Genomic DNA, 15996 nt, shown 5'->3' on the forward strand with positions numbered 1-15996 from the left:
CTGGGAAAGCTGTGATGCTATTCCCCTCAGAAATCTGCTTTCATGAGAACTTGGAAGTCCTGAGCCACCATCTGCTCAAAAAGGAGTTAGTAAAGGAAAGAACTGGGCCACTGCTAAGCCCTCCCTCGACAGATCTGTAGGAGGTGATGATAAGGTTCTCAGATGGCTTCTGAGACAGTCAAACTCCTGAATGCGTTCTGGCAAAGCCGACTCTCCCAGGGTAGATGGCTTCCTACAGATGCGAGCAGCACTAACCACAAAGGAAGAGATGCAGAAATCAGACTTCATAACATCCGACAGGGGCTTCCCTGGTGGCTCAGACAGTAAAGAATCTGCCCGCAGTGCAGAAGACTAGGATTTGATCCCTGGGTCAGGAAGAACCCTTAGAGAAGGGAATGGCTACCCACTCCAGTATTCTTGCCTGGAGAATTCCATGGACAGAGGAGCCTGGGGGGCTACAGTCCATGGGGTTACAGAGAGTCAGACACCACTGAGAGACTAACGCTTTCTGAGAAAGAGCTGCATCCAATGTGAATAAAGAATGCATACAAATTAGTAAGAAAAATAGTGAAATACCTAATTTAAAAAGAAAAAATTCAAAAAGCATATCCAAATTGTCAATATACATGTGAAAATGTACTCAACATCATTAGTCAGCAGAGAAATATAAATGAAGATCTTATTAAGATATTACGTACATACTAAAATGGCGAACAGTGAAAAAGGTGAAGAATACGCAGAAGCCTCATAATGGCTGGCGGGAGTATAAATTAGCACAATCACTCTGGGAAAAGGCCCTGCAATAAACATCTCATGCAGATGTCGTTGCCAGATAGTCACTAAGTTGTGTCTGACTTTTGTGACCCTGTGAATATAGTCCGCCAGGCTCCTCTGTCCATGGAACGCAGATGACCATATGTACATTCTGGGACCCAGCAAGTCTGCTTCAGGGGAGACAGACATGTATAGCAGCATTCCACGTAACAACCCCAAACTGGAAAAACCCAAGTGCCCATGACAGTAGCAAGGATAAATAACCCAGAGGGCATTATACAATTCAATATTTTACCACAAAGTGGAAAAAAAAAAATCAAACCAAAAACCCCCCACTACTCTAACAATGGGTTTGGGTCTTAAAGACATAATGTTGAGCTGGACACAGAAGAATATACACAGTAGATTAAGTACATAAGTAGTATCAATGGAATCCACTTATACAAAGCTGAAATGCAGGCAAAACTGGAGAAAGAAATGGTTACCTGGAAGCACAACTACTGGCTTTTATTTTCTAATAATTTTTCAGAAACTGTAACAGGCAAGGAAGAGAACCAGAAAAACTCATCGAAAAACAGAATATTGGAGTTAAAGAGACCCGGGAGATCATGGGAACCAGATGTCTGTCTCCTGAGAGGAACACCTTCAGTTTTCCAGACAAAGAGAACAGATATTCTACAAGAGCATGAAGACTGTGGGTCATTACTGATCTGATTGATTTTAACTTGATATACCAGGTTATAACTGTTAAGATTCATTTACGGCTAATGTTGCCAACAATATATCTTGAGAGGCTAGTCATGTTACTTTCTATTATTTTTTAAGGAACCTCTTTAATCTGGTGGCTCTTACTTGGTGAGAGACATAATAGAATTAACTATTGGTAAAGTTCCAACTTGGGCTTTTCTGGCGGCTCAGTGGCAAAGAACCTGCCTGCCAATGCAGGAGACACAAGAGACGCAAGTTCGACCCCTGGGTCAGGAAGATCCCCTGGAGAAGAAAATGGCAGCCACTGCAGCATTCTTGCCTGGGGAAGCCCACGGACAGAGAGGCCTGGCAGGCTACGGTCCACGGGGTGACAAAAGAGTTGCACACAGCTTAGAGACTAAACAACAACAACAGTGTTCCAGCTTGGACAAGTAGCAGGATGTGGTTTCCTGACACTGAACTTCCAAGTGTAGAGTCCTCATAAAATCTTTCTTATTTGGAAACTAGCATCACATTCACATAACTCATAATGCATTTCATTACATCTGCTCATTTAAATATTTCTTTATTCCTATTTTATAACTGTGATTTTAAAAGGTCTTTCATGTTGACAATAATCTATAGATTCTCTTACCATTCTCTTTACTAAGCTAATGAATATTCCCACTATAATCATTCACTTACCCAAACTATGCTCATTGAAATCCCAGTTATTGACAATTAGTCATATTCCTGGAGAACAATCTGTCACATAATCCTAGCAGCTTAAGTTCTTCGTGGAAAAACAAAGCCAGTTTTCTAACATGAGCAATAATAACCACACTATTGAGTTCTCCAAGTATGAAAAGCAATTAGTGGAGATAGAACACTGTGACCACTCATGAAAATGTTCTATTCAGATTATAAGTGGAAGGATGGTCAATTTCATGTGCTAATTTGGCAAGGCCATGGTACCTGGTTTTAGGTCAAACAACAATCTAGATGTTTCTGTGAGGATATTTCTCACATGTGACTAACATTTACCCCAGTAGGCTCTAAGTAAAGCAGATTGCCCTCCATAATATGGGTAGGCCTCATCTAATCAAATGAAGACCTTAAGAGAAGGCTGTATATTGTAACCCTGTTTATTTAACTTATATGCAGAGCACATTATGTGAAATGCTGGGCTGGATGAAGCACAAGGTGGAATCAAGACCTCCAGGAGAAATATCAATAACCTCAGATATGCACCCTTATGGAAGAAAGTGAAGAGGAACTAAAGAGCCTCTTGATGAAAGTGAAAGAGGAGAGTGAAAAAGTTAGCTTAAAACTCAACATTCAAAAAACTAAGATCAGGGCATCTGGTCCCACCACTCCATGGCAAACAGATGGGGAAACAATAGAAACAGTGAAAGACTTTATTTTCTTGGGCTCCAAAATCACTGCGGATGGTGACTGCCGCCATGAAATTAAAAGACACCTCCTCCTTGGAAGAAAAGTTATGACCAACCTAGAGAGCATATTAAAAAGCAGAGACATTACTTTGCTGCCAGAAGTTTGTACAGTCAAAGCTATGGTTTTTCCAATAGTCATGTATGGATGTGAGAGTTGGACCATAAAGAAGGTTGAGCGCCAAAGAATCAATGCTTTCAAACTGTGGTATTAGAGAAGGCTCTTTAGAGTCCCTTGAACTGCAAGGAGATCAAACCAGTTAATCCAAAAGGAAATCAGCCCTGAATATTCACTGGAAGGATTGAAGCTGCAGCTTAAGCTCCAGTATGCTGGTCACCTGATGCGAAGAGCCGACTCTTTCGTAAAGACCCTGATGTTGGGAAAGACTGAAGGCAGGAGGAGAAGGGGACGACAGAGGGCAAGACTGTTGGATGGCATCACGGACTCAATGGACATGAGTTTGAGCATGCTCCGGGAGATGGTGATGGGCAGGGAAGCCTGGTGTGCTGCAGTCCATGGAGTCACAAAGACTCAGACATGACTGAGCAACTGAACAACAACAAAGAGAAAAGACTGGGTTCCCAGAGGAAGGAGGCCTTCTTCCTCCAGGCTGCCTTTGGACTCAAAATTCACAGCAACTCTTGCCAGGCCTCCAGTAGGCCCACCTGCTCTGCAGATTTCAGACGTTCTTGTTTCCAGAATCACATGAGATGGTTCCTTAAAATCAATTTCTCTCTGTCTCCCTCCCCCGATGCCCCATGTACAGACACACATCCTGTTTGTAGATTCCTAACTACTACAAGTGGCTTAACATACAGTTGTTTCTACTGTGAAAGGAACTCTGAATAGCTCTGACCTGCCATCTACTGTATTTTGTATCAGAAACAAACTACATGCTTGTGCGACCATCAGGATCAGTGCTCTACCTGGGCATTGCTCCCTGCCAAAGTGAACTACGTGGGGCATAAGGAGTGTGTCATAAAAGTCTATGACCTCTAACTAAATATCATTATGATCGTGACCCCAGGAGATATATGACAAAATGAACAATGACCGTGCGGCCAAATTTGAACCTTCTCTTCTTTAAATTATTTGACCCAGAGGTTCCCAAAAGGTCTCCTTTTCAGAAACAACTTCCCAAAGTGATCCTCTGATTCAAAAATTTTCTCTCAGTCAGCTTTCTATCTCAACTATTACAAGGCCAGAGTTTCTTCAATAGAACCTGTAATTATTCAGACACCTGCTTCACGACAGAAAGTGGGCTAAAGTTCAAGCAATGCCTTTGTGCTAAAACACACATCTTCACTCAGTTTGACTGCAGGAGCTGTAAGTGTTCATTAGAAGTCTCCAGAACTGAACAGGAGGTGAGAGGATTAAGGGAAAGATGATTATAGGCCAAAGGAATCCAAATACAGGTGTCGGGGGTGGCACTGATGGAGGAGTTTCCCGCAGCAGGTCCCCAAATTATTCTGGCTCTTGTGGCACGAAGACTAGAAAGTTTGTGTATTTATATAATAAGGAGCCAAGGCGCTACGCACAGGGAAAGACCTCAGGTTTTACCGTTGTTTTTAAACACTAGCATCTAAGAAATTTCAGTGAGGCATGAAGCTCATTAGCATGACTAACCTGGAAGTGGTAGCCCCTCCGATCAGCAATGGGATCTTTATAGCGAGTCTCTCCATTTCCTTAGCGACAAAAATCATCTCATCCAGGGACGGAGTGATGAGTCCTGACAGGCCAATTATATCTATTATTAAAAAAAAGAAAAAAAGAACAATGAAAAGGAGGATGAGAGATAAAGAGGAAAAGTATGAAGACTCATTTTCAAAACTCTGTAATAAAGACCACAAGCCAGAAGATAAATTCCCACTTTTTATTAATAATTTTGAGACTTCTTTTCTGACTGGGGGTTTTCAATTTATTGTTTGCTTTTGGTAGTAAATATGATTTGCAACTTCAAGTTGCAATAATCTGCTTGCCACTGTTTTGGGAAAAGCCACGAAACTATTAGTTCATGATTTCCCAGATGGGATATGTCACAGTATCAGAAGAAATATAAGAACAAATACACACAGAGAAAAATAAAATCCAATACAAATTGTTCTAAGAAGCGTGTCCCCACACCCCTTCCGTGGAACTACAAAGGAGTCTCACAGTTACCTGTTCACCCCTTTAGCCCCGTTATAAGCGGCAGTGACAGAGCCCTCCAGGCAGGCGATGTCACTCGGGTTCGCGGTCCCGGTAGCCCCCACGGCCTGGGGCACCGCCCTCGCCAGCGGGCTCTGGGAGAGCACGCTTCGCTGAAACGCCGGGGAGCCCAGGTGCACAGTACCTGCTTTGTGGTCCAGAGCGGCTTTCAGTATCCTGTCACACGGAGTCATGACTCCCAAATCAATGACTCTGGGGTACAGAAACGAGATGTGAGGTAAGTAATGAGATCCCATTAATTATCAAAGATGCTAAAGGAACATTTCTATTTAGCCATTAAATACTGCTCTCATATAAACCGGAATCACACTGAAAAGCTCACCAAACATTGACAACCAACTCAATGATGACTGTCATTGATTAGGAATTGACCATGGGCAGGGGCTTTTTTAAAGACCTTCGCTGACACAATCCACAGAGCATCTAATTCACCTGTTTAAGGTAGCTTTTGGTAGAGGACATTATTATCTAAGCTCTGGCAAAATATATATAATACATAACGTGCCATTTTAACCATTTTTAAGTGCACAGTTGACGGTCACTAGTTGGTCGCAATGTTGTGTAACCATCACTACTATTTAATTTCAAAACTCTTTCATTGCCCCAAACAGAAACTCTATAATCCCTCAGCAACAAGTAACCTTTACTCTGCCTTCTATCTCTATGAATTTGCCTTGTCTGGATATTTCTACAAGAGGAATCATACATCATTTGTCCTTCTGGGTCTGGCTTATTTCACTTAGCCTAACATCTTTAGGGTTCCTCCCCCACTGTAGCCTATGTCAGAACTTCATTCCTTTTTAAGGCTGAATAATATTTCATTGTATGAATGTGCCAGATGTTTATTCATTCATCTGTCAATGGACACCTGGGATATTTCCACTATGCTAAGCCTTCTATATATAAACAATCTTGTTTAACCCTCACAGGAACTGTACATGGAAGCACGATCATGGGGCCTGTGTAATTTTTTCTGGGCAGGGCGGGGGGAGGTGTTTTCATATATTTATTTCATGTATTTACCCAAATATATACACTGGATTATTATTAATGGGATTATCGCATTAAACAATATAAATATTTTTATGATGTTTGATTCCTATTTTAAATTTGATTTTGAGGTAGGTTTTACCAAAGAATACGCTTTTTTTTTTAAAGTCTTGAAAACATGATTTTTACATTTTTAATAAGGAATGGTCCAGAAAAGCATGTGCCCAGAAATTAAGCATTTTGTCCACCGAGACAACTAACTAGTAGTGGTGGTGGGGTCTGAACCAGGATCTGACACGAAAACTCATCTTCTTAGCCATGGAGGCCAGTAAAGACATTAGAGAAGTTCACTCCATAAATATCTACTGAACAGTATACCCTAGGTGGAAGCCAACAGGAAGGATAAGGAAGAAGAGATCAGTTCCTGTACATGAAAAGCTGACGAGAATGGAATCCCCCAGAAGTCAAAGGAGAGGGAGAACAAATGAGAGGACAGCTACCACAAGACGCGAGCGAGACAAAGGAAGAGCAGACCACGGTGGGCACACGGGCAGAGTGGGGCTGGGCAGAGGGGGCCTGGAGCGCGCTCAGACAGAGCGACTCCACGAAGCTGCGGCTCAGGGAGGGGACGGCTTCCTGGATCTCAGAGAAAACGGGATTTTAGCCTTGGAAAATGCTATATAAACTACTCCTGCATTCTAGAGTTAGAGAGTACCAAGGATGTCCATCATTTTGACAATTTAATTTCATCATGCGCACTGGTTATAAAGATGTTTTAAAAATTACAGTGCACATTTTCCTTTGTTTCCTAATGTCAATAATTCTTAAATAACTAAACAGACAAAATGATTTTGGGAAACAGTCAAATATATCACTGCTTAGAGGAGCACTTTATAATGTTTTCCATTCTTAGAAAATAGTACTTATGGCACTGGGATATAGGAAGGAGGCTACTCGCCACCAGCGTCAACCAATCTAGGACTGGGGCTGTCCTCAGTCACATCCTGGAGGAAGAAGGGGATCTGTTTCTGGGCACGTGTGAGCTGAGAAACTGCTGGCAAGTTCTGAATTAGAATACAGTGTGATAAGTGCCAGGAAGGAGGCCTTTACAGTGTGCTGTGAGAGGCCATCTAACCTGGACAACAATTTTTTAGAAGGATTCCGGGAGGGTAACATCGGCTGAATCTTGAGCAAGTATTAGCCAGGTGAAGGAAAGAAGAGGGCCATTCAGTAAAGACCAGTGCAACGGAAGTCTAGAATCATGAACAACTGGCGCTGGGGAACTCTGGCTGAAGGAAAGGATCTGAAGCCCGGGTCAATCCCATCCCTCCCTGCCGCCATCCTTCCCACCACCCCTCCCTATTTTCTCTCCCCTTTACCACAATTCCCTGCTTCCCCCACATGCCTCTACACCTCCCTTGGCTTTCTCTTGACTTCCCTTCTGCACTCTGAGCTATATCCCATTTCTGTAAGCCTCTTCTTATACACATTCTTTCATTTTGCCACATGAGAAATTAAAGAAAATAAAAATGAATGCTATGGAAATTTCAAAATTTTACAATCATCATTTTAAAGTGATTATAACAGAGCTGTAAACACAAGCATTTAATTTGGGCTTCTAATTCAGACAAAAAGGTAAGCTGCACCAAATGCCTTAGCAAAGGCATCCAAAATTATTTAAGAATATATAAAATTTTGAAAGTAAATCTTGTAATAGATAAAGCCCCTTTTACTCTCCAGTAAGAACTAAAAAGCAAAACTAAAAACTAATTTTTCTTAGAGTGCCTCACATCCATTAGGTGAAGTTAAAGGTGGCAGTGTTTTCTGATCCTGCAATTCACACACACCACCACTAGATGGGAGTACTGTACCAGTTTGCAGTCCTAACCAAGACTTTCCAACCTGTGGTTAAGCCCTGTGTCAACAGATAAATGGATAAAGATGTGATATATGCATACAATGAAACCATTAAGAAGCCAAAAGAAAGAAAGAAATCTTTCCACTGAAACAATGGATGGACCCTGAAGGCATTATGCTGAGATAAGACAGACAGTGAAAGAAAAATACTGTATGATATACGCTTATATGTGGAATCTAAAAAGCTGAATGGACGGAAACAGAGTAGAAGAGGTGTTACTAGGGGCTGTAGGGGGAAATGGGGAGATGCTGGTCAAGGGTACAAACTCCCAGCTGAAGATGACTAAGTTCTCGGGATCTAATACACAGGACTCTGGACAGACTTAACAACACTGCATGCTATACTCGAGAGTGTTAAGAAAGTGTATCTTAAACATTCTGACCACAAATAAGAAATGGTAATTATGTGATGGGTTAGCTAACACTATGTGGTGATCATACTGCAACATATAAGTGTATCAAATCAACGTTTTATACCTTAAGCTTACACAATGTTGTATGTCAATTCTATTTCAATTAAGCTGCAAAACACACAAATACAACAGTTGAATGCACCCAAATAGTTGTCAAGAGAACCTGTAAGGTGCTAGGAAAAATTGGATTAGTGTGCCCTTGACTTAAATACACTCCTTTTCCCCACTCAGCTGAAAACTCTAGCATTATACAGTTTTAAAGTGTTCTCTTCTTAACTATATATTATTTACCCATCCTAGATGGTTATATTAAGAACCACTGATTAACACGAAAATACGTCTCATTATCTGTTTCACCAGATCCATATTTTTAAAAGTACTAGATGTATGATATTTAATTTAAAATTTTGTTATTACATCCTATTTTTTCTTATCCAATTAAACAGTGTGCATTATGTTAAATGGGAAAAGTCTACATTTGTCTTTTTATATAATAATTATTAGAGTATTCTAAACTCAACTTTAATGTAATCAAATATCTGATCAAAATATGTTTAAATATTTTAAATTATTTCTAAAGAGGAATTAAACTGGAATATTAATATTAGACATTACAGTTAAAGTTGCTTAAAACTGGAACAAATACTGAAAGCTAAACTGACACAATACAGAATCCTGACTTTTGGATTCAAAAGCCCTGAGGATGGTCTGTCACTTGCTACCTGTGTAAAATGAGAAGTACAATAATTGAGGCAGGCAAAGCAGGATCAAAACCGTAAAAAGAAAAAAAGAATGAAGGACAGTAAAAAAGAAAAAGAAAGAAATAAATTAGGAAAAAATACAAAGAAAAAAAGGAAAAATCAGTTATATAAAAGCAGCACTATATAAATTGTGAAGTGGCAAATAAATGTTAGGTATTAGTAAACTCTAACACCTAAGATGGACATATCCCCAGATCTATTCAAATTCTCAAATCTGCAAATTCTCTTGCATCATCCCCATTTAAAAATGTGCTTTTTCTGCCTAGACAGAACTATCACTTTGAGTCCTTTTTACTTCTTTTTTCCCCACAAAGAACTCTTAGCATTTCATGAGATTTACTGACCAGCGACAAAGAGCTGGGAATGAAAAAGCTGTATTACTAGATGGTTTGCCAGACTCACTCAACTAGCTGGGTGATTCACCCAGGCACTAGCCTGGGGCACAGATACAAAGTACACACAGTCACAGTATACATTTCACTGCACAAGGCCTGTCTCAGGGGCACCTGTCTGCTACCCGACATCATAACATTAAACCCATCGGTGTTGACAGCCCATGTATTATGAGACACAAGACCCAAAGGGGGGGTTGATCCCAAAGAAAAAAGGTTTGCACATTCCCTTATTTTTTTACAAAAAGAATAAAATTTTATCAGAAGATGTTTCTCCAGTTGCCATTATTATGTGAGTGCTCAGTCATGTCTGACTCTTTGCAATCCCACGGGCAGTAGCCCACCAGGCTGCTCTGTTGACGGAATTCTGTAAGCAAGAATACTAGAGTGGGTTGCCATTTCCCAATCCAGGGAATCTTCCTGACCCAGGGATCAAACCCAGGTCTCTTGTGTCTCCTGTACTGGCGGGCAGATTCTTTACCACTATGTCACCTGGGAAGCCAGCAAAAAATAAGTGACCCTCCAGTGTACAAGCCAGAGGAGATGGGTGTGCTGGAGGAAAGCGTTTGGGTTTGATGAGTCGCTTTCACTGATGACATCGGGCTCCAGTAGCACCCTGGAGAAATGCCACAGTTCTCCCTGACCTCTTAAAACGCCTTTACTGGAGGAAGAAACATTACTGGTATGATTCTCTCAGCTTCTTACTGATTTTTCATAATACAAAAGGATAAAAACAGACAATGATATCTCAGGAATTGCTTTAGGGAGTTTGCCTATAAATTGCCTTTTTTCAATAGTTTTTGTCCTATTATCATCATTGAATATGTACCTGGCTTTTTAGCCTGAAAAACAGTAAAGTTCTTGAATACAGAAAAGTCAACTAAATCATCTGGGTGTCTGATACAATGCATGGTATGTAGTAGATGATCTATAAACATTTACTAGCTGAAATGAGTTTGAACTAATTGAGATGAATGCAAATAGAAATTAACAGCATAGGGTTTGAAAAGATGAGACAACAGCAGAAATGTCAAGAGATTTTAGGAAGCCAACACCTTATCAAATATTTATTCCTCATCCAAATACTTATTCTATAGGTAAAAATTTTACTGTAACAACCTCCACTGTCTTTCTGGTATATTTATCTTTAGAAAAATAATAAATGTATTCCAAGAACAATATTCCTTATTTCTGGAACTAGGAGAGAATGTTCCGTCTTTTGATAGTGAACAGGAAGCCAAACAGAAGTGCCTGAGAAGACAGTCAGAGGAAGAAGGTGCCACGCTGCCAATGCTCCTTCATCTCCAACCTTTCTTAGCTGCATTTAATTAACCTCGAACACAGACATGGATGAACAGTTTGAAAGCAGGAAGGGGCTTAGAGGGTAATGGTTGTCTGACAATGGGAACTCTCTAACCCTAACCCCAAGGGGGCCCAGCTGCAGCTGCAGTTGTCTCTCCTCCCTACAGAGAAAACAGCACATGGAAGGAAGTCTATGCCTCAAAAGGACCATTGGCTGGATATGGACCAGAGAAGACATTAGCTTTATCAGGCTTTTCATTACAAAGAATATGTTGAAATCTGAGCAAAACATGCTCTTACTGAGGGTCATGAGCTCTCACACAGAAATAAATTGGCGCTGAATAATTATTCAACTATAATGAGAGATGTAAGAAAGCGATTTTACTTGTACACAACATTCAAAAACTAGCTTCATCAATACTAACAGTCATGCATGGTTCTATTCTAAGCAAAGGAAAAAGAACGGTCAAAGCCTTCTTATAAAACTCTATTTAGCCAAGGTCTTAATAAGATCTTGGCTTTAAAATCTGGCAGCTTATTGAGAGTAAAAAGGAAATACGGCCATGGGGTGGGGCCCGATGTTTGAGCCTCTGGCCTGAAGTCAATTCCCCAGAAGCCTCTGGGTGGTTTGACCCTGCTTGAATATTCTTTTCTATTCTTTTTGTCCTTACTGAATGTACACCATTAAATAATTACTAAATTACTTCGTTTGAAAAGGTATGCTTAATGCTGAAAATTAAAAAACATGTAAAGAAAAAGAAAAACAACCTTTAACATCCACAGTTCTACCCTGCCCTCCCCGCCCAAAGACAAATCACCTGTTAATGCTTTTACTTTAAATAAGAAAGGGGCTCAGGTAAGAAAGGTGGGTCCTAATTTACCTGAAATTATTGCAGCCAAGAACCACTCCAACTATGTTCTTGCCTATGTCGTGTACGTCACCTTTAACAGTAGCCAGCACGATGGTGCCATGGTAAGGGTCCTGGAGAGGAAGTCAAACAGCTCAGCATTGCTAGGGTCACCTGGTTCTCTGGAGCCAGACAGGTGTTGACACAGAAAGCAATTCAATACAACCAAGGCAACCCTCAAAGATGGACCTGGAACTCAAGCCTCGTGCTCTGTGCAAAGAAGGCTGTAAGCCTCAGCAAACCCCCAGGTGGTTCACTGAGGGGGCTTCAACCCAGATCATGTGCTCCATCATCTCAAAAACAGTTTAAGTTCAAATACGAAACAGCCCCATCACTGAAGATCATATTTGTAACCCCCAAATCTATCTGATAAATGTTTAGTAAATGTGAGCAGTAAAAGGAGAGGGAGGCTCTGGTGAACTGCACTGTCCCATCAGAGTGGGAAGGACCACAATAGCCCAGGGCAGGAGGGCTCAGATTATCTTCTTCAACACTGTTGTTCCGTCATCATCTCTTCCCTCAAAAAAAGAAAAAGAAAGAAAAGAAAAAGACATGCAAGGCACGGGGGATTTTTAGAACACTACCGTCAGAGCCATGCACAAACACAGACAGATTTAAGAATTCAGAATCTTAGGGGTCAAAGCTGACTGAGCTTCACAGGGAGCTAAACAAGGTCAAAAGCTTAATGATTTGCTGCGGTGGCGCAGCCAGCAAGAAGGGAACTGAATCCAGCAGTGGTGCCAAGAACATGACCAGCACATGGAGAATATTCAGGTAAGAGGTTTTCCAAAACCAAACAGTATCTCAAGGGCAGGGACTGATCTTTTTTAGCTACAGAGTCGAACACACTACCTGGCACGTGATAAGAGCTCTGTAAACAGTTGGTAGATGTTTGAATGAATGAACTGGTTTTGTCTTGAAATCAGGGCTTTGTTTGGAAAATAATGTTTCTATTAAACATTTCATAAAGCCACGCTCTATAGAAAATCCCAGGGTATTCTGATACTTGGTAAAAAAGTTGTTTCACTTCTCTGCTTCACCTTCAATGACACAGTCAAGCCCAATGGCTTAGGTCCCTAACCCCCAGCCCCGTAAGAGTATCGAGAGCCAATTCCTCACAAGGTCCACAGGCCCCAATAAAATGACTTGCCTCATCTTCTATTTTGCCAGTAAGCACTTTGGTTTCTTCTCTCTCTTTCTCCATGAAGGGAATAAGGTGACCCACAGCCTTCTTCATGACCCGAGCTGACTTTATAACCTGAGTAAAATACACAGAGTCAGGCATCTTTACCAAAACACCTGGATGATTACACATGACTGCTTGTGAAATTTTAGCACAAATTATCATGCATGTTTTGACCTTAGGTCAGCCACACTTGAGTCCATTTTTGACAGTGAGTGGGTGAGTAATGAGCTCACCATGAGGAAAATTAATCAGTCAGGTAGAGAAGAAGAAAAACAAGGCTGGAAATCAAATGTTTGTTTCTGTCCTCTGAACTTCTGCATGTTATTTTTCCTCCACCTAGAAGGTCCTCTTATCATTTCCTGAAGTTCTTTACATCCTCCAAGTGTCAAGCTTCTCCTCCAAAAGCCCCTCCTCAGCCTTCTCTTCTCAATCCCCAATGTCACAATTCACTTATAGTTAAGGCTTATGCAAAAGGAAAAAAGAGCCTTAAAGTCTATAGAATTAGAGAACAATTTTGTAAACATAAATTGGATGAGGGATTAATATCCAAAATATATAAAGAACTAATGCAACTTTATAACAAAACTCCAAATAATCTGATTAAAAAATGAGCAGAAGAACTAAGAAGATATTCTTCCAAAAAGGATATCAAAATGGCCAATAGGCACATGAAAAGATGCTCAACATCACTAATCATCAGGGAAATACAAATCACACTAAGATACCACTTCACATAGTACACTTCACATAGCCCTGATAGCTCAGGGCTTCCCTGGTAGCTCAGTAGGTAAAGAGTCTGTCTGCAATGCAGGAGACACCAGTTCACTTCCTGGGTCGGGAAGATCTGCTAGAGAAGGGGATAGGCTACCCACTCCAGTATTCTTGGGCTTCCCTGGTGGCTCAGCTGGTAAAGAATCCGCCTGCAATGTGGGAGGACCTGGGTTCGATTCCTGGGTTGGGAAGATCCCCTAGAGAAGGGTAAGGCCACCTATTCCAGTATTCTGGCCTGAAGAATTCCAGGGACTGCATAGTCCATAGGGTCACAAAGAGTCGGACACAACTGAGCAACTTTCACTTTCATATGTTAGAATGGTCACCATCAAGAAAACAAAAACCAACAAGTGCTGGTGAGGATGTGGTGAAAAGGGAACTCTTATACACTGTTGGTGGGAACAGAAAACAATATGGAGGTTCTTTGAAAAATTAAAAATAGGTCTACCACATGATCAAGCAATTCCACTTCTCAGTATAAACCCACAGGTAATGAAAATAGGATTTCAAAAGGTTTATCACAGCATTATTTATAACAGCCAAGACATGGAACAACCCAAATGCCCATCAACAGATGAACGGATAAAAAAGATGTGGTATATATACAGAATGGAGTATCATTCAGCCATGATAAGAGAGGATATCCGGCCATGTGCAAAAAAACACAGATGGATCTTGAGAACATTATACTAAGCAAGATAAATCAGAAAGAGAAAGACAAGTACTGGATGATCTCACTTATATGCAGAACCTAAAAAAAAGTCAAACTGAAAAGAAAAAACAAAACAAAATAGAGAGTGAAACTGTGGTTACCACGGGATAGGGATGGGAGGATAAGTCTGATGATATTTAAGGGTACAAACTTGTAACAAGTAAATAAGCCACAGGGATCTAACACACAGTATAATGAATAGACAATAATGCACTATAATGATATAGTGTGATAAATATTATTTCAATGCCAATCATATTAAAATATGTATCACTGTATACCCCAAATTTACAAAATGTAATATGTCAAATTTGTTAAACAGACAAAAACGAACAGAGACTTTCATAAAATTCATGAATGTATGCTAAAATTCATCAGAAGCAGGATGACAAAACAGGGTATTTGTACAGTCTCAAAGTTTCTCCCTACAAAAAAATTTACAGTGGAGAAACATAGCAGACACTCTTAACAAAATGATCAGAGTTAACCTCACCAGTAATGAGACACAGCAACGTGATGGGCCTCCTGATATGAGAAGGGCACAGCATTACTCTGTGTTATTCTTGCCAAAAAGGAGAAAACATCAGGAAAATTCAAACTGAGAGAGAGCCTATCATTTATCAAACTGTACAATACTCTTCAAAAGTCAAGGTCATAAGGAAAAACTCAGGAACTGTTCAAGATAAAAGCAGTGTGGAATTGTGGAACACAAAGAGAAGAGTAGCAGAAACGCTGGGGAAATGTGAATAAGATCATTGGTTAACATGATTATATCAGTATTAATTTCCTGGTTCTGATAACTACACTATGATCAGGTGAAAAGGTTAACATTAGGGGAATATGTTGAGGGTGATACAAGATCACTTAAACGGCATCTGCAACTTGTCTGTAAGTCTAAAGTTTATTCAAACATAAGAAGTTAAAACAGTAAGCTGACACCATGAAAAACAAAGGCTGTGGGGCTGTCCCAGACTTGGGGAGACTAACGCAGGAAAACTGAATGTTCCCTGAGAGTGGTGATGGCTTCACAGGCACAGACACGTTAAACTCATCACACTGCATCCTTTAAAAATGCGCATTTTACTGCACGTGAATTATAAAACAGTAAATCTATAAGAAAAGGTAAATGCTATGAAGGAAAATGGGGAATAGACAGTGAATAATTAAATATAGAATGAATTTAAAAAATCAATTATACTTCGATTTTAAAAAGTTAAAAACAAAAAAAAAAAGAACAGGGACTTTTCGTTTTTTGTATGCCTCACAGACCTGAACTCAGAAGTCTCAAAAAGTACCAATGTTAATCAATGTGGTCGGTAGCAGCTATAAATCAAAATAAGAGTAAGACTACTGGTTTTACTTGAAACATTTAATGTATATCATTATTTAAAATGGTAATGATCTTTTCAAAATACTCATCCTTAAGGATGAACATTGGCTGGTCAAATCAAATCTTAACAAGATTAACTTTACAGTAATCTTGGGTTTTATTTTAATTTGGGGGGTGGGGGGAGAGACTTGTG

The 15996-nt window shown here is 40.2% G+C and overlaps 1 protein-coding gene across 3 annotated transcripts in view; it reads right to left on the bottom strand.

Annotated features, from left to right (window-relative positions):
- MTR (5-methyltetrahydrofolate-homocysteine methyltransferase) overlaps positions 1 to 15996 on the bottom strand; it is a 124472-nt gene that overhangs the window by 24219 nt on the left and 84257 nt on the right. For all 3 annotated transcript variants that reach the window (XM_065922243.1, XM_065922242.1, XM_065922241.1), the window contains 4 exons: positions 12955 to 13062; positions 11778 to 11878; positions 5246 to 5313; positions 4540 to 4660 (listed from right to left, as the gene is read on the bottom strand). In XM_065922243.1, coding sequence (XP_065778315.1) covers positions 4540 to 4660; positions 5246 to 5313; positions 11778 to 11878; positions 12955 to 13062 — 398 coding nt within the window. The remainder of the gene's footprint in view (positions 1 to 4539; positions 4661 to 5245; positions 5314 to 11777; positions 11879 to 12954; positions 13063 to 15996) is intronic.

This window comes from Muntiacus reevesi, chromosome 2 (genome assembly GCF_963930625.1).
Source record: "Muntiacus reevesi chromosome 2, mMunRee1.1, whole genome shotgun sequence".
Lineage (NCBI taxonomy): Eukaryota > Metazoa > Chordata > Mammalia > Artiodactyla > Cervidae > Muntiacus > Muntiacus reevesi.